The 18,679-nt window shown below is 47.2% G+C and overlaps 1 protein-coding gene across 3 annotated transcripts in view; it reads left to right on the forward strand.

Moving 5' to 3' along the window:
• WDR33 (WD repeat domain 33) overlaps positions 1-18,679 on the forward strand; it is a 414,563-nt gene that overhangs the window by 324,137 nt on the left and 71,747 nt on the right. For all 3 annotated transcript variants that reach the window (XM_029615296.1, XM_029615295.1, XM_029615297.1), the window contains 3 exons: positions 3,286-3,380; positions 4,786-4,872; positions 5,241-5,380. In XM_029615296.1, the coding sequence (XP_029471156.1) occupies positions 3,286-3,380; positions 4,786-4,872; positions 5,241-5,380 (322 nt within the window). The remainder of the gene's footprint in view (positions 1-3,285; positions 3,381-4,785; positions 4,873-5,240; positions 5,381-18,679) is intronic.

Raw genomic sequence — 18,679 nt, forward strand, 5'->3', positions numbered from 1 at the left:
ATGGAATCCTAATACACCCGTATTTGAATGACTGGCTGATTCAAGCCAAGTTGCCGGAAGAGAGCCGCCTGGTGATTCACAAGATGATTTCCCTATTGCAGGAGCTCGGCTGGGTGGTGAACCTAGCCAAGAGCAGTCTTCAGCCTACTCAGTTGCTGGAATACCTTGGGGTTCAATTTGACATGAAGCAGGACAAGGTGTTTCTGACAGAAGCTTGAATTCAGAAGTTGCTAGCTCAACTCCATCTATTGTTGAACACTCTGTGCTTGACCATATGGTCTTACCTACAGATACTTGGCTTAATGGTGGTGACCCTGGAAGAGGTACCATGGGCAAGGCTGCATATGTGTCCTCTTCAGCACACCCTGCTGTCTCGGTGGAACCTGCAGTCTCAGGACTATTTGATTCGGCTCCACCTGCCGATGGAGGTCTCCTCCCAACTGCAGTGGTGGCTGCTGTTAGATCATCTACAGAAGGGAGTTTCCCTAACCCCACCAGACTGGCTAGTACTGACAACAGATGCGAGTCTCCTTGGTTAAGGAGCTTTCTGTCAGGAGCTGACAGCACAAGGGCATTGGAGTGCAGAAGAGTCTCTCTGGAACACCAATTGGCTGGAAGCCAGGGTGGTCCGGTTGGCATGTTTACAGTTTGGCGACAGGTTGCAGGGTTGATCAGGGCAAATAATGTTGGACAACGCAACGACTGTAGCTTACATCAATTGGCAGGGAGGTACCAAGAGCCAACAAGTGTCACAGGAAATAGATCAGTTTATGGAATAGGCAGAGTTGCATCTCCAGATGATCTCAGCCTCACACATTGCAGGCAAAGACAACGTAAGAGCAGACTTTCTCAGCAGGGAGAGTCTGGACCCAGGAGAGTGGACGTTGTCAGAGGAAGCTTTTCAGCTGATTTGGGATCACTGGGTCTCTCATTCCTAGACCTGTTGGTGACTTTGCGCAATGCGAATGTTCCATGATTCCTCAGCTGCAGGAGAGATCCGATGCCCCTAGTGTAGGAGTGGCTGGAAGACAAGTTGCTGTTTACCTTTCCTCCATTGATTCAAAGGATCGAACGCCACAGAGGGATGGTGCTCTTAGTTGCTCCAGATTGGCCCAGGAGACTGTGGTATGGAGATATGTGAAGGTACCTGATGGGTTCTCCTCTTCGACTTCCAGCGCTTAGGAACTTGTTGCAGCAGGGACCTATTCTTCACAAAGATCCAACTTTATTTGGTCTTATGGTATGGCCCTTGAAAGGGCTTGTTTTCTGAAACATGGATACTCTGCAGTAGTGATTTCCACCTTGCTAAGAGCTAGAAAGTTCTCTACTTCCTTGGCCTGTGTGCAGGTTTGGAGAGTGTTGAGGCCTGGTGTGAGGATCAGGTTACTTTTCCTTCCCTGGTCATGATTCTGCTTATTTTGGAATTTTTGCAGGATGGATTGAATAAATGCTTGGCTCTCAATTCCTTAAAGGTATAGGCAGCGGCTCTTGCCTGATTCAGGGGTCAGGTAAATGGTGGATCCTTGCCAGCTGATCCTGATGTGGCCTGTTTTCTGAAAGGAGTGACATATCTTCATCCTGCTTTGTGGTTTGCGGTGCCCCTATGGATTCTTAATTTGATTTTGGATTTTTTGGGCAGCCCTATGTTTAGACCACTATGTACTCTGTCCTTGTGGTTGCTGACCTTGAAAACGGTGTTCCTTGTGGCAATTTGTTCTGCGTGGAGAGTTTCTGAGCTGCAGGCCTTGTCTTGCCGGGAGCCTTTCCTCCAGGTGACTCCAGGGGTGTTACAGCTGCATACTGTTCCTTCCTTTTTCCCGAAGGTGGTCACTGAGTTTCTCTTGAATCGGTCCATCTCCCTGCCGTCTCTGGACAGAGAGAGTGATGTAGAGGAGTATCGTTTGTTTCGACCCTTGGATGTCAAGAGACATATTGTCAGGTATCTAAAGGCTACTGAGCCTTTGCGGAAGTCGGATCACCTGTTTGTCCTTCACAGTGGTGTTAGACAGGGAGAGCCAGTCTCACGGTCTACAATAGCTCTCTGGAGTAAGGAGGTAGTCAAAGGTTGCATACGTGGATGCTGGGAAGCCATTACATAGTCAGGTTAGGGCTCATTCCACTAGGGCTCAGGCAATGTCATGGGCAGAAGTTAGATTGTTGTCTCCTGTTGACATTTGTCGAGCTGTGACATGGTCCTCCTTACACACCTTTTCCAGGTATTATCGTCTGGATGTTCAGGCCCAGGAGGATGAGGCCTTTGCACGTTTGGTTTTGATTGGACCGCGGGCAGCCTTCCGCTCTATTCGGGAGTAGCTTGTGTATGTCCCACTTGTTTTGGATTCATCTGACTGGACGCTAAGAAATGAGAAATTACTAATTACCTGATAATTACCTTTTCTTTAGGACAGTCAAATGAATCCAGCTTCCCTCTCTTAGCTGCCAAATGATTGCATAATGATCCTCCTGTGTACCTACGTACTACAGGGATTACTGGTAAATGTTAGTCCAGTCCCTAGACTAATGTCATTACATTCTTGTCTGAGCTCAGTGTTGCCTGTTGGCTGAGTATTGAAATAGTTATCTGTTTTTAATGAAGTTTTTTGCTAGTTTGTCCACAGTTGCTTTTGAAGAGAATACTGGCAGACTGATGTCACTGCAGGGGTATATATCCTGTGACATCAGTTTGCTCCATTTCCATCTGCTGGTAGAGGTGCATAACCCACTTGTTCTGGATTCATCTGACTGTCCTAAAGAAAAGGAAATTAATTGTTAAATAGTAATTTCTCATTATTGGTACAAAATTATAGGCCTATTTCACTCTTTAATGTTGGAGAGTTTAATTCATTCTGACAAGGTTGGATTTATGAAGGGACGATATATCAATAATTATAGTGCATGATTTGATTCTTTATAGATGATAGATTTTGTATGTAGCAGTTGGAATAGTTATACGCAATAGAATAGACTTTCACTCTGCAGCCTTCATATATTTTCATTTTGAACTGCCTTTCCTAAAGGCTCCAGGTGATATATGTCAAATAAAATCAATAGAAAAAACAAGATAATAAACATGGTAATCTGCTTTGAAGTGGCTGGCCAGTCATGAAAGATGAAATATAAATCTAAAATTAAATTAAACAAAGATGTTGAATATGTGCTGGCACAAACATTTCTAAAGCTTGCAGTACTTGTGGAATTGGGAATTGGATGGTATTTTGAATATATATTATTGGCTAGAGATCTGCAAGTTGGAGGTGATACCAATCTTTTCTTTTATTTTGAAAGCAAATTCTGGACTCGGAATCGACCAGGAGATAAAATGCGTGACCGCTACAACTTGAATCTGTTGCCAGGGATGTCTGAAGATGGAGTTGAATATGGTGAGACCTGAAGAGTAAAACTTTCTGGGAAAATTCCCTTCATGCAGGATTCTGATTTCACAGTCCTACATTCTGATTTGTTTTAATATTATTTGTTTGGCTCAAAATTTAAGAGAAAGGAATCATGAGTTTGAAATGAAATGTCTTAACCCATCATCACTGCCACTATTTTTCCCTTATATTTGCATCTCTCATCCCAGACAACATGTCCAGTTTTTTCACAAACACTTGCTACCCTGAAATCTGGAGGGAAGTCTCTTTTGAGTCCATCCCTCAGCATCACTCTGTGGTCCAGCAGGGGCTGCCATAGTAGCAACAGCTGTCTTCCCTCTCCTTGAGCTCAGGTGTATCAACCTTCACAGTATGCAATGAGCCCTAGTGTCGGTGTCCAACAGTTCACTCAAAAGCTGCTATGACCTAAGTTGGGCATTGTCACAACAAACTTTTTGGTGGTCTGAGTGTGGCCACCAGCTCTTAGTTGGGCCATATTAACATTTTTCATAAAATACTCGGTTAGCCACCTCCTTTATCTAGGGTGACTGCATTTGAGAAATGCTGGGTCTAAGTCATGGCACTGGACCATAAAATGCATTTTTGTACCCTAATGTATATATCTTCTGTGATTCTGTCTGTAAAGCAGTGTTCATACAGTATAACACTATTCAGTCTCTTAGGTTTAGGGCTATTAGATTATCTTTGATTTCTTATCACTGCTAAATTCTTGAGCAAGAATGTTAGTGGATAAAGTGCAATGGTCCCTCTTGACAACAAATGGTCATAAATTTTTATCTACATTATAAACAGGTGTTTACTTCTGGGGAGGAAAATAGCATGCATAGATAGCATTTTCTATTAAAAATTAAAAGCCTCAGTACAAAAATCTACTGCAAGTGTCTGTGGATATTTTGTATTCATGGAAAGTACACGTATACTTTTCCTTTGAAAACTGGTTTCAAAGCCCATGGGATTAAAAGTACCCGCAGACTTTGTCCCAGTGTGGGCAGATTTAAAATTGGCCCCTATAAATGGAAAAGAGTGAAATTTGGTTTATATGTGGACAAAACCATCCAATTCTGCCCTATGTCAGAAAGGAAGGGATCCAGCCTTCCTACCAAAGGGGCCACATTATGCCTGAAAATGCAGAAATAACTGTTGCAGGACTCCCATATGGAGGTAAAATTAAAAAATAAATGTACTGAATTCTCCTACTTCAGTAAAAGAACACTTAATATTCCAATGTTTTTAAGTCCTGCATGACTTACCAGCAATAATATTCACTGTAAAAAATAAAAGCTTGAAGGTTCACAGTTAGGTCAAGTATTTTAATATCCCTGACCCTTTTTCCTCAGGTTGTGCATCTGTGCTACTCTAGTACCAATCTGTGTTATTGTTTTTCTCTTCCCAGATGACCTTGAACCCAATAGTTTAGCAGTGATTCCTGGTATGGGAATTCCTGAGCAGCTGAAGATAGCCATGGAGCAGGAGCAGATGGGTAAGAGGGCAAGAGAGTACATACATAGAAGCCACACCCACAAATATGTGATAGTTTTCTGATAATCTTCACAACAGCATCTGTGATCAAGAGAGGAAAATATGAGGGTTTGTGCCTATAGAGTATTGCATTTCAGTCCATGCCTTTAAAACAGAGTGCATGCTGAGTACATTCTCTAAATGGATGATTTATGTGATAGTTGTGTCCTGTTTTTCAGCCCTAGTTTTCATATGCAGAGCACATTCTGTGAGCACGGTCCCTCAACTCTTTTTCCCAGTATGTGTAGAATATGTGCTGTGTAAGCCCTATCTCGACTCATTTTTGAGTGCAGCACCTGATGTTTATGACTTTCGTTTTCATATTTCCAGGCAAAGAGGAAGTGAATGAAGTGGAGATGACCATTCCAGGTCTAGACTGGGGAATGGAGGAAGTGATGCAAAAAGACCAGAAGAAAGTTCCCCAGAAAAAAGTCCCCTATGCGAAGCCAATTCCAGTCCAGTTCCAGCAGGTCAGGAACATATACACAATAACATATAGCTAAATGCATGTCACATCCAGTAACACTAAGATAAACCCATCCTAGCCTAGTTCTGACAGGTCAGCAACATGCACAAAATAACATGGGGATAAATAAAGATCCATACTACATGTTACATAAGGATAGGTTTATTTCAATCTAGATTTTGCAGGTCACACAACTGTAAGCCAGGTCTGTTATATAACCAATAACATAAGGCAGACTCATTATAGCTTAGCTACAACAGGTCACCATGCAGTATTCTGAAGATCTCTTTTTACAAGTTGTCTCCTGGGCAGATTAAAACCATTTTTACAACCTGATGACTTCCGGATTGTATTGCAGTCCTTGGTGCTGTTGGGTATGGATTATTGTAATTCTATTTATATTGGTTTTCCAGCAAGTACTGTCAGGGCACTTCAGATTGTGCAGAATATGACTGCTAGAATCTTGACCGGTGCCTGGCTCAAGGGTCACATAGCTCCCGTAGGCAATCACTTCATTTGCTCCCGATTGTGTGGTGGATAAAATTCAAGATCACGATTATTGTACACAAAGCCCTTAATATTGTAGCACTGTTTTAAATTTCTTCCGGTCCTATTGTACATTTCGATCCAGTAATCAAGACCTTCTTGAGGCTGTACTACCCAAATGAGTGCATTTTACCAAGGCTCATGAGACGGCATTCTCAGTCACAGGTCCAGTTCTTTGGAACTATCTTCCGGCCCATTTGAATGCCATTGAATGCGATAAATAAGAAACAAGATGTATTCAAGCAGGTGTTTGAATTGCAGGGTAATTTAGTTGATCAGGCTAGTAGTTATATTAATTATTTTTTATAGATTGGCATTCGAATTTATAGGACAAACATTTGACCAGCTTTTGTTTTTATTGCTTTGTTTATATCAAATAAGATACTTTTGGATTGATCATGATTATTTTATGCTTTTTTTTTTCTCAATTTATACTTTATTCAATTTCTTAATACATTTTCAATGAAAAAGAAATAACAGGAAATATTTTTGGAAAACAAACCAAAAACTTTTACAAATCAATAAAGAAAATTTTTCATTATATGTTTTACCAACTTTTAAGTCCACAAACTGGGAAGCCAATATAAGAAAAAACTTAGGAAAATTCAAACAATTTTTGGAGACATCTGAGGATGATATCCAAACAAGAGCCACTTTGATTGTGGCTTTTGGGTTGGAACAAGAGAAAAATCTGGTTATGCAGAAATATTTTAAAAATAGAGGCTTTAAATTTTGTGGCCAAATAGTACAGGTTTTTCCGGACGTCTCAAGGGCAACGCAGTCAAGAAGAAAACAATTCCTAACAATGAGACAGAGGGTGGTTTCTCTTGGAGCCACCTTCTTTCTCAAATTTCCTTGCAAATGTATTATTATTTACCAAAAGAATAAGTTTGTCTTTCTTGAGCCTGCACATTTGGAAGTTTTTCTTTTAGATAAGGGTGGACGAAGGGAATGTAACAGTTTTAATGGATAATGAATAGGTCAAAATGGAAAAATGGCCCTAATTTTCAAATTATTTTATGCTTTTAATTTTGTTTGATTGCTTTTATTATGGATGTTTTTATGTAATCCACTGCAAACCGAGGAGCAAGCAAGTAATGTTTTTAATAATAATAATTAATAACCATGCATTACATTAACATGGTTAAATCTAGATCTGCACCATATCTTGTAATTTTAAGATAAACCTGTCATGACCTAGTCCCAGTAAGTAACATTAGGATACATCCATCTTCATTTAGTTACAAACTATCAATCAGTACCCTAGGTCACTAATACACATTCCCTGTACGTACCAGGATCAGTCCAGGTACGCTGGGTTGTGTCTCCCTTCCAGCAGATGGAGTCAGAGAAAAAAGCTGAAAGGCACCCCCTCCTACACTGGTGTGCCACCTGCGATCCTTCAGTGTTTCTCTGACTCCAGCAGATGAGGGTGACAGAACCTGCGGTCCTGATCCTTTAAAAAGAAAACAAAGCAAACTAGAAATTATCAGACCTAAGGGTGTTTGTTTCTTCCAGTGGCTAAATCAAGCTGTTTAAAAAAATAAAGTAGTTAGTTTTTTTCTGGAGGTGAGCAGACTCAGTCCTCCCGAGCCTGGTGCCTTGGTTGAGGCACGGCTGGGGTTAGATACCCTGTTCCCTGTACGTACCAGGATCAGTCCAGGACACCTGGGTTGTGACTCCGCACCAGTAGATGGAGACAGAGCAAAACTTGTGGGCGGAGCATATATGCCCCTGTGCCAGTCACAGCCCCTCAGTCTTACTCTGTCTCCAGTAGGTGGTGCAGGTGCGGTCACAGCCTCTTCCCGCCCTGGGTTCTTTTTTTAGTCAGTCAGGGTGGTTGTTGATTTTTTCTTAGTGCTGGTTAGTTTTATTTTAGTCTGGAAAGTTTGAAGGAATCCGGTCCGTCCTGCCTCCCAGGGGGGTTTGAAGGTTCTGAGGGGACTATCCCCCCCTGGTTGAGGCCGCTGCCAGGGCTGAGGGCCCGGCTGAACTAGTGGCAGCGTCGGGGGTGACACCGGGGAGCCCGGTTCACTCACCCCCGCTGGAGTAGGACCTCAGGACCGAGGACAACGGCAAGTACAAAAAAAAAAAAAAAAAGTGTGTTTATTTTATTTCTGTCGGCTCTCCGTTTTCTTTGCGCTCCGTCTCAGGGGTTTCTCGGGGGGAGCGGCTGGACGGGGGGACCGAATCTAATTTTTTTCTTCAGTTTTATTTTCTGTGTTCTTGCCGCGTTTGTGCGAGATGCCGCGGGGGTCGGTCGGCCGGTCATGCGGCTCGGCGCGTGCGCGGTTTTCTATGGACTGCATCTATTCTTCCTGTGTCTCGGGCGGAGAGGGACCGTCCGGGACGAGTCGGGGGTGCCGTTCCCGCTCAGCTCGATCGCCGCCGCGTGTTGCTGCAGTTTCTGAGAGGCCTGCTGACCCCTTCCCGAGTAGCGCAGGAGTGGCGGCCATTTTAGGACAGCCCGCGAAATCGCGCGGGAGGCCGCCGGGCCTAGCGCCATGTCTCCCGCGTTTTCTCCACAGAGAAGGGCATCGAGAAGGGGCGCCCCGGGACTGTGGAGGTCCAGAAGGGGGCTGAGTTCCCTGTGCAGGCCAGTGCGGGTGAAGCTTTCTTCGGACTCTGGGTCCTCATTTTCCTCTGACTTTGCCCTGTTGCTGCGCAAAGCTCTTAAGCCTAAGAGACGCAGGCGCAGGGCGGAGAAAATTTTTTCCTGCGGAAGTGGCAGGCAAACCTAAGAAGAGGAAAACAAGGAGGCCCCAGGCTTTTCCCCAGCCGCCGAGAGGAGTCCCTCAGGGGACGGACACAGAGTCCTCCTCGCAGGAGGAGGTGGATTCGACCGAGGAGCCCCCGGGGGGGGCCAAAGGAACAGCAGGGGATGGTTCCGCCCAGCCCGGAGCGGGCGAAGGAACACAAGCCGTCAACGGGGATGCCCCGAAAGTGTTCGGCTGTTCCGGGGAGAGGAGCTGTCCCCTCTTATCCCGGCCATCCTTCAGGATCTGGGGGTGGAGCCCCTACCAGTAATTTCCCAGCCAGGAACCAACATGGACCCAGTGTTCTTAAGTCTCACTGACCCAGCAGTGGCCTTCCCATTCCATTTTTTCGTCATTGGATATCCTGTTTTCGCGAATGGGATTCACTGGAGTTAGGTCTGAAGGTCAGCAAGGCCAGGGATAAGCTCTACCCGCTGCCGGAGGACGTCCTGGAGCTCCTACGGCTCCCCAAGGTGGACGCGGCGGTGTCAGCATTGACGAAGCGGTCGACGATCCCGGTCGCGGGAGCCACGGCTCTCAGAGACATTCAGGATAGGAAGCTGGAGGTACAGCTTACGAAGATTTTGAGGTGTCAGCCTTGGGGGTCCGTACTCCCGTCTGTAGCAACTTCGCCATGAGGGTTAGTCCACGCTGGGCCCAGGTCCTCCAAGCAAATGCAGATCTGGCAGTGGAGGAAGCCACGCAGGCAGACCGGCTGGAGGCGGCGATAGCCTATGGAGCAGTTGCCCTCCACGATCTCCTTCGTACATCTGCTAGGTCGCACGCCGCCTTCTTTGGCTTCGCAATTGGGCGGCGAATGGATCCTTCAAGGCTCACCTCGGAGCGCTGCCGTTCTAGAGGCAGTTTGGCAAGGAGTTCGATGATTTAATGATGTCCCTGGGGGAGAACAGGGTTTTTAAACTGCCTAAGGACATGCCCAGAACTCTGTCTTTTTTTTTTTTTTCCTTAGCAGGGCGCGTTTTCGGGGAAACGGAAGATCGCACCCCAGGGGTTTACTGGGCCTTCCTACCGGTCCTCGTCTTCCCGGTCGCAGTGGCAGCAGTCCTTTTGTGGGAAGAGATTCGGTAGACAAGGGGGTGCCCTGTCGGGCTCGGGGCCCAAGGCTTCCCTTTGAAATACAGTTGGTTCATCCCTCGCATCAACCTCAGGCCATCGTCCCAAACGTAGAGGCGCGGTTGACGTTGTTCTTCAAGGAATGGGCCAAAATAACGTCGGATCGGTGAGTCCTCAGCGTCATATGACACGGCTACGGTCCGGCAGACATATTTCTGATGTCACCCTGCCAGTGCCCAAAGAAAGGGACGGCAGTGCAAGAAACCCTACGACGCCTGGAAAGCTTGGGAGCAATCTCCTCCGTCCCTTCCGATCAGCGAGGCAAGGGCCGTTACTCCATTTGCTTCATCGTGCCAAAGGAGGACGGCACGTCAAGGCCAGTTTTGGATCTGGAGGGGGTAAACAGATGTCTTCGCATCTCACACTTCACAATGGAAACAATCCGGTCTGTGATTGCCTCGGTGCTTCAGGCGATTTTCTGGCCTCTCTGGATCTCACGGAAGCGTACTTCCACGTGGGCATCCTGCATTCTGAGCAGATATTATTAATTCCGAGCTCTCCTTTTCGGCCTCGCAACGGCTCCTCGCATGTTCACGAAGGTGATGGGGGTAGTGGCGGCTCGGCTTTGACGAGCGGGGTTTCCTGGTGCACCCCGCCCTGGACGATTGGCTGATCCGGGTCAAGTCCGAGGATCGATGTCGTCAGGCGGTCGCCAGAGTCCTCCATTTTTTTGCAGTCCCTGGGCTTGGTCGTCAACTTCAACATGAGTCAGCGAGTCTTCACCCAGTCCTTGGAGTACCTGGGAGCCCTGTTCGACACAAAACAGGGCGAAGTGGTCCGGTCCGGAGTCCGTGTGCGCAGGCGGCAGTGTCAAGTGAGACGGTTCCTATCTCTTCGACTGCCGCTGTTTTGCGATTCTCTGCCTGTTCTGGGCTCTCTGGCATCAACGATCGAGGTGGTTCCCTGGGCTTTTTGTGCTTCTACGACCATTACAATCAGCCTTACTTTTCCCGATGGCAGCTGGTGTCTGAAGAGTTCCACCTACCGCTTCCACTCACGGCCCAGGCCAGGTCCAGTCTTCACTGGTGGTTGGATCCGGACCACCTGATTTGTGGAGGGTCCCTCCTGGTTCCCAACTGGACGGTGGTAACCCCGGTGGTCTTACGCTCAATCACAATGGTCCGTCACCAGGCTAGAGTCCAGAGCGGCTCGCCTGGCGCTACTGTCTTTTTCTGCCGCTGATGCGGGGAAAGGCGGACCGAGTGTTGTTGGACAAAGCGACATCCATGGCCTACATCAATCGCCAAGGCGGGACACAGAGTCTACTGCTGGCGGAAGAGGCGCAACTCTTGGTATCCTGGGCGGTACAACATCTCAGCGACATTGCAGCGTCTCGCATTGCCGGGGTCGACAAAGTCCAGGCACGTTTGCTCAGCCGTCATCATCTGGACCCCGGAGCGTGGGAGCTGGCGGACGAGGCGTTTCTCCTCATCTGCGACGCGTGGGGAGTGCCTCAAATGGATCTGATGGCCACATGGCACAACGCGAAGTCTCCGCGATTTTACAGTCGGCGTCAGGAGAGGAGAGCCGAGGGAGTCGACGCGTTATTGCTCCCCTGGCCGACGGAGGTGTTGCTCTACGTGTTTTTCCCTCATGGCCGATGTTAGGCAAGGTCCTTCGGCGCATGGAGTTGCACCCGTCCAACGTGTTCATGGTGGCGCCGGAGTGGCCGCGGCGGCCGTGGTTCGCGGTCCTCATTCAGTTATCAGTGGATGCTCCACTCCGCCTTCGGGGGTTGGCGGGGCTCCTCCGCCAAGGCCCCGTCTGTTTGGAGGATGCGGATCACTTTTGTCTCGCGACATGGCTTTTGAGAGAAATCGGTTGTAGAAAACCGGTTCCTCGGGTCCACGCTGTGGAGGTCCAGAAAGCAGTCTACGTCCTTGGTTTTGTCCGAGTCTGACCCTTCTTCCGCTTCCATCCCCGAGATCCTGGCGTTTCTTCCGGCTGGTCTTGCCACAGGACTTGCGTGCAGTTCCCTCCGAGTCCAGGTTGCGGCCCTTGCTTGCGAGGTAAGGTTCATGGATCCTCCCTCGCCCTGCATCCGGATATCTCCCGTTTTTCTTCGGGGGGCGAAACATCTCCGTCCTCCATTCCGTCATCCGTGCCCGTCTTGGAATCGGACTTGGGTTTTCTCCTCCCTCTGCCGCTGCGCGGCACCGTTTGAGCCCTTGAAGCGGTCGACTCTTATCGATCTCACGTTGAAGACTGTATTCCTTGTCGCCATTTCTTCGGCACGGCGGGTTTCGAAGTTGCAGGCGTTGGCCTGTAGGGAGCCATTCTTGCGCACTTCCGACTCGGGAGTCTCCTTGCGCACAGTCCTTTCTTTTTTTTGCCAAATGTGGGGTCGGCGTTTCATTTAAATCAGTCAATTGAGCTTCCCGAGTTCCCGGTAGGCGATTCCTCGGACCCGAAAGTGAAGGACTTATGGAAGCAGGATGTGCGGAGGTCCCTCCTTCGCTATCTGGAGGGTACCAATCCTTTTCGAGTGACAGATCATCTTTGTTCTGTTCGCCGGTCCCAAGAGAGGGGCCGCAGCTTCCCGGGCGCCGATCGCCCGTTGCCTCAAGGAGGCCATTGGCTCAGCATACTTAGTGCAGGGAAAGCCTGTTCCCGTGGGTCTCAGGGCTCACTCGTCACGATCCCACACTGCGTCTTGGGCGGAATCGTCTCTGGTTTCGCCTCAGGAGATTTGCAGGACAGCTACTTGGAAGTCGTTACATACCTTCATTCAACATTACCGGTTGGATGTTCAGGCTGCCGAGGCCGGAGGGTTTGGAGAGAGGGTACTCCGAGCGGGACTCTCTGCTTCCCACCCTCGGTAAGTTAGCTCTGGTACATCCCAGGTGTCCTGGACTGATCCTGGTACGTACAGGGAAAGGAAAATTAGTTTCTTACCTGATAATTTTCGTTCCTGTAGTACCAAGGATCAGTCCAGGATCCCGCCCGCAGTGCTACGCTAAAGTAACAGAGAGTCCGCTCATCGTTGGTTTTAGTAAGCTGCCCCTTGTTTCTTTGCTCTCTCGGTTGGGGAGTCTGGTTCTTGTAGGGGTGTTGGAATTTCCGTTTCATTGGCAAGTTTGTGTAGGTAGCTATGGTTGCCTTATGGATTTTCTACTTTGACATTACGTATGACTGAGGGGCTGTGACTGGCACAGGGGCATATATGCTCCGCCCACAAGTTTTGCTCTGTCTCCATCTACTGGTGCGGAGTCACAACCCAGGTGTCCTGGACTGATCCTTGGTACTACAGGAACGAAAATTATCAGGTAAGAAACTAATTTTCCTTTAGCCGTTTTCCCGGAGCCGCTTCTTCTACCGGTGAGTAGGGGGATATACTGGTGGGCCGGTCCCTCCCCCTTGCACCCTGAGACGGCATAATTCTTTGGGGGCTGCCTGTGCCGCAATTGAGGTCCCAGGGGCGTTTTTTTTCCCCTGGGTGGCTGCATGTCAGCTTTAAAAAAAAAAAAAAAAAAAAAGTTATTTTTCTACCATGCGCACAGGTTTCCTGGAGCTCCGGAGGGGCGATTTTCGCCAGTTTTTTCGCCCTCGTGCTCACTCCCTCTCTGCTGGTATGCTGCGGGGTTCGGCGTGTTTAGCATGCGGAGAGCCGGTGGCGCGGCTCTCCCTTGATGGCCTTTGTGCACCGTGCCTCCCAGGAGGGGAAGGACCGTCGGGGAGCCGCAGCGGGTCATTTTCAGCATGCTCCCATGGCACAGAGAGGAATTTGTGCCTCTGCCGGCCTAGGTCTGCCCCATCCCCGTCTAGCGCGGGAACGGCGGCCATTTTGCCTCCGCCACGCTCCAGTGTAGGGCTGGATGCTGGGGGAGGGGAGATCCCTCCTCCGCTCTCCCCACCAAATTTGAGCCCTGTTAGATAGCGGCTCCCAGTGCCTGCCTCCCTTCTGAGCTCTGACACCCCCACTGGGGGGCCTTAACGGGGCAGCACCCCTTTTCTTCCAAATTTGTGCTTTTAATGTACAAAGTGTTTTTGGAGGCCGAGGCTGAGTTGCAGGCTGAGGAGCCTCCGCCTGCGAAGGTGGCTAGGCTTTCTGGGGATTCCGATTCCTCCAGGGGGAGGACGGGCCGTGCGGATTTGGATCTCTCCGGGATCCCGGCCTCCGATCCACCGGTTCCCCCTTTGCTGGACTCTCTCCTTATGGATATTGATGGGGATATTGATGAGCCCACCCCAGTTGAGGGGGATGACCTCAGATTATTTCAGAGGGAGGAGCTTGATCATTTAATTCCTCATGTTCTGATGGAGCTCGATATTGAGGCGCTGCAGCTGAGCTCGGAGGCTACCAAGGGGGGACCCCGTTCTCTTGGGGCTTCGGGCCCCTCCTAAAGCTTTTCCTTTTCACCCTATGCTACTACAGCTTGTGACCTGAGAATGGGAGGCTCCTGAGGCCAGCCTTTGGGTGGGGCGAGCCATGGAGAAGCTCTACCCACTGCCAGATGAGTCCTTGGCCGCCCTTAGGGTCCCAAATGTGGACGCGGCCATTTCAGCCATCACTAAGCGGACGACCATTCCGATTGCAGGGGCTGCCGCTCTTAAGGATGTTTAGGATAGGAAGCTGGAAGTCCTTCTTAAGAGGATTTTTGAGGTCTCGGCGCTTTGCGTTAGGGCGGTGGTCTGCAGTACCTCATGCAAAAATAATCTCCAGTCAGATGTCTTGATCAACCACCTGTTCTCACAGCAAAGGAAGGCTACTGAATTTCAAGTCCAGGATTATAAGATTGAAAAGCTCAATCACATTTCAAAGAAGACTCTTTTTAGGAAAAGATGTATAGCCCACCTCAGTGGCACATGAAGATTGCTGTTGCGCTTTATCCTGCTGCTGTTGTTTCAGAGAGTACGTGCTGGCTCTTTCAGCAGCTGATAAGTGTCCTGTTGCCAACTAGTGGATTGGATGGTGTTCAAAGCATATGATTAAAAAAAAGCCTGATTGATTTTTACTTGATTTTGCCTAAAAATCAAGGGTTGAGCTAGGGGTGGGTGGGAGGGAAAGACAGACACTAGAATTAACTCCCTCTGGCTTGCTTATTATCTCAGAAACACACAAATATATCCCACTATTAAACCTCTCTCCAAACTTTTTCAAGTCCTAAGAATTTCCAAGGCTGTACTTATCAATCCTTTTCAACCACCATTAAGTTGATCTTCATTCAAAGGATTGACAGGTTTGAGATTCGCGTGCTACTAGGCATGTGCTTCCGGTCCTCTTCTACTGCAAAGGTATGGGGCCTCTGGAAGCTGGAGCTGTAGAGTTCAAAACCTGGATTGCTCGCTGTGACCTCTGGAGTCTTCTCCCGGGGAATGCTGGGAGCAGTATGCAGATGAGCCTTCCGGTCCTCTTCTACTGCAAAGTTTGCGGGACCTCTGGAAGCTGGGGCTGTAGAGTTTGAAACCTGGATCGCTCGCTGTGACCTCTGAAGTCCTCTCCTGGGGGATGCTGGGAGCAGTATGCAGATGAGCCTTCCGGTCCTCTTCTTCTTCTTCTGATTTTATAATTAGACATTTACCTCCCTCTGGAATCTATCCATGTCCACAAGATGCAAGATAGTTGATTTAAAACAGTCCTTTTTCGCGGGGAGCAGTGTTCTAGTGCAGACCAAAAGAGCATGGTGTCTGAGAGCCCAGTGGAATAGAAAGGAGTATGCCCTGACGTAATGGGGGAAAATGTGGCTGTGAGTAAAGTTGAAAATATCTTACAGCTGAACTTAAGTCCTGGTTCAGTAATTGAAACCAGATATAGTGGCGGTGAAGGAAGAGATCTTGGTTATGGTAAATGACCTGAGATGTGATATCACTGAGGTTGGCAAAAGGTGTACAGGCCGAACTAAAAATAGGTGAGCAAGCCAAAACAGTGGTGCATGTGCAGAAATTGTTTCAGGAGCTAGAAAAATCTAATGCTGACTTGTCTAACAAATTGGAAGATTTAGAGAACAGATCTTGTAGGAACAATATAAGAATCAGAGAGGTTTCTGATAGGGATGTACAGAAGAAAAAAACTTGGTTTGTTTCATTCATTTGTTTCACTAGTGGAGACTTGATATGGTCTCCACCATGAAGGTCGGTATAGAAAAGTGTTAAATAAATAAATAAATAGTTTCAAAATCTAAAACATTGGGTTTATTTATTCATTCATTTGCCATTAAAGTCAATGGGGGAAGGACTGCAGCCTTTTTTGGGCTCCAAAATTGGGGCTTTCTCATCTGTTCTAAAGAAGACATTATCACAAAGGGGAAGGACTCCAAGGTGCTTAGACTGTGGCAAACTGGCACCAAAAGTGGCATGAATAGCCTAAGGTACTGTAAAGGGGCAAAGGAGTACCAGCAGTGGCAAGATCTCTCCAAGCCATTGGCAGATGAGCAAAAAGCAGCAAGAGGAGAGCATCCCAAGGCTTCAGAAGAAGGCACCAACAACAGGGGCATAAACCTTCAAATGTAGCACAAGAGACATAGTGGCACCAAAAGTGCAGATGACACAAAATTGTTCAGAGTAGTTAAATTACAAGCAGATTGTGATAAATTGCAGGAAGACCTTGTGAGACTGGAAAATTGGGCATCCAAATGGCAGATGAAATTTAATGTGGATAAGTGCAAGGTGATGCATATAGGGAAAAATAACCCATGCTATAATTACACAATGTTGGGTTCCATATTAGTCTTTCCTCATAGGGGAGCTGTTCCATTCCCCTTATCATTTTGGTAGCCCTTTTCTGTACCTTCTCCATCGCAATTATATCTTTTTTGAGATGCGGCGACCAGAATTGTACACAGTATTCAAGGTGCGGTCTCACCATGGAGCGATACAGAGGCATTATGACATTTTCCATTTTATTCACCATTCCCTTTCTAATAATTCCCAACATTCTGTTTGCTTTTTTGACTGCCGCAGCACACTGTACCGACGATTTCAATGTGTTATCCACTATGACACCTAGATCTCTTCCTTGGGTTGTAGCACCTAATATGGAACCCAACATTGTGTAATTATAGCATGGGTTATTTTTCCCTATATGCATCACCTTGCACTTATCCACATTAAATTTCATCTGCCATTTGGATGCCCAATTTTCCAGTCTCACAAGGTCTTCCTGCAATTTATCACAATCTGCTTGTGATTTAACTACTCTGAATACTCGTATTTCTTTCCAGATCATTTATAAATATATTGAAAAGTAAGGGTCCCAATACAGATCCCTGAGGCACTCCACTGTCCACTCCCTTCCACTGAGAAAATTGCCCATTTAATCCTACTCTCTGTTTCCTGTCTTTTAGCCAGTTTGCAATCCACGAAAGGACATCGCCACCTATCCCATGACTTTTTACTTTTCCTAGAAGCCTCTCATGAGGAATTTTGTCAAACGCCTTCTGAAAATCCAAGTATACTATATCTACCGGTTCACCTTTATCCACATGTTTATTAACTCCTTCAAAAAAGTGAAGCAGATTTGTGAGGCAAGACTTGCCCTGGGTAAAACCATGCTGACTTTGTTCCATTAAACCATGTCTTTCTATATGTTCTGTGATTTTGATGTTTAGAACACTTTCCACTATTTTTCCTGGCACTGAAGTCAGGCTAACCGGTCTGTAGTTTCCCGGATCGCCCCTGGAGCCCTTTTTAAATATTGGGGTTACATTTGCTATCCTCCAGTCTTCAGGTACAATGGATGATTTTAATGATAAGTTACAAATTTTTACTAATAGGTCTGAAATTTCATTTTTTAGTTCCTTCAGAACTCTGGGGTGTATACCATCCGGTCCAGGTGATTTACTACTCTTCAGTTTGTCAATCAGGCCTACCACATCTTCTAGGTTCACCGTGACTTGATTCCGTCCATCTGAATCATTGCCCATGAAAACCTTCTCGATTATGGGTACCTCCCCAACATCCTCTTCAGTAAACATCGAAGCAAAGAAATCATTTAATCTTTCCGCGATGGCCTTATCTTCTCTAAGTGCCCCTTTAACCCCTCGATCATCTAACGGTCCAACTGACTCCCTCACAGGCTTTCTGCTTCGGATATATTTTAAAAAGTTTTTACTGTGAGTTTTTGCCTCTACAGCCAACTTCTTTTCAAATTCTCTCTTAGCCTGTCTTATCAATGTCTTACATTTAACTTGCCAACGTTTATGCTTTATCCTATTTTCTTCTGTTGGATCCTTCTTCCAATTTTTGAATGAAGATCTTTTGGCTAAAATAGCTTCTTTAAGTACACACGGCTGGCACAGTGAAACTGCAAATGGCTCTTGAAATCAGTTATGGTTCTAAGGAGTGGTACAGCAAGTACATAGGGCAAAAGATGACCAGGGCAAGGGCAAATGTCAGTAAGGGGATTGGGAAGGTACCTCATAGACAGCTGGAGTGCGGAATACCTGTCTTGGTCAGAGCTGTGGCTACCTTGCTGATCTACCAGTAGCATATGTTTCTGTCAAATAGTAAAGGTCGAGTGGTATCTGGAGTGGCAAGAAGGGCCTGATGAGGGGTACAGCAAGTGTGTAAAGCAACACCTAGCCAGGGTAAGAGCAAGAGTCCACCACATACCATAGGAGAAGAGTATTAGGAAAGAAACTCATAGGCAGCCGAAGCAGAGGATGCCTATTCCGTTGATCTATTAATCCAGTAGCACATGCCTCTGTTAAAGATCAAGCCATGCACTTTTTTAAGTAGATCTGGCTGGTACAGTGAAACTGCGAATGGCTCATGAAATCTGTTATTATTCTATGGAATAGTGCAGCAAGCATACATAGCAATGGATGTCCAGGGCAGGAACAAAAGTCAATAAGTACTGTACAGGAAAGGGATTTGGAAAGAAGATTGCAACAGCAGCAGAGGAAGCATGCTAAGGTACTAAAACTGGC

This window comes from Rhinatrema bivittatum, chromosome 9 (assembly GCF_901001135.1).
Source record: "Rhinatrema bivittatum chromosome 9, aRhiBiv1.1, whole genome shotgun sequence".
NCBI classification, from domain to species: Eukaryota; Metazoa; Chordata; class Amphibia; order Gymnophiona; family Rhinatrematidae; genus Rhinatrema; species Rhinatrema bivittatum.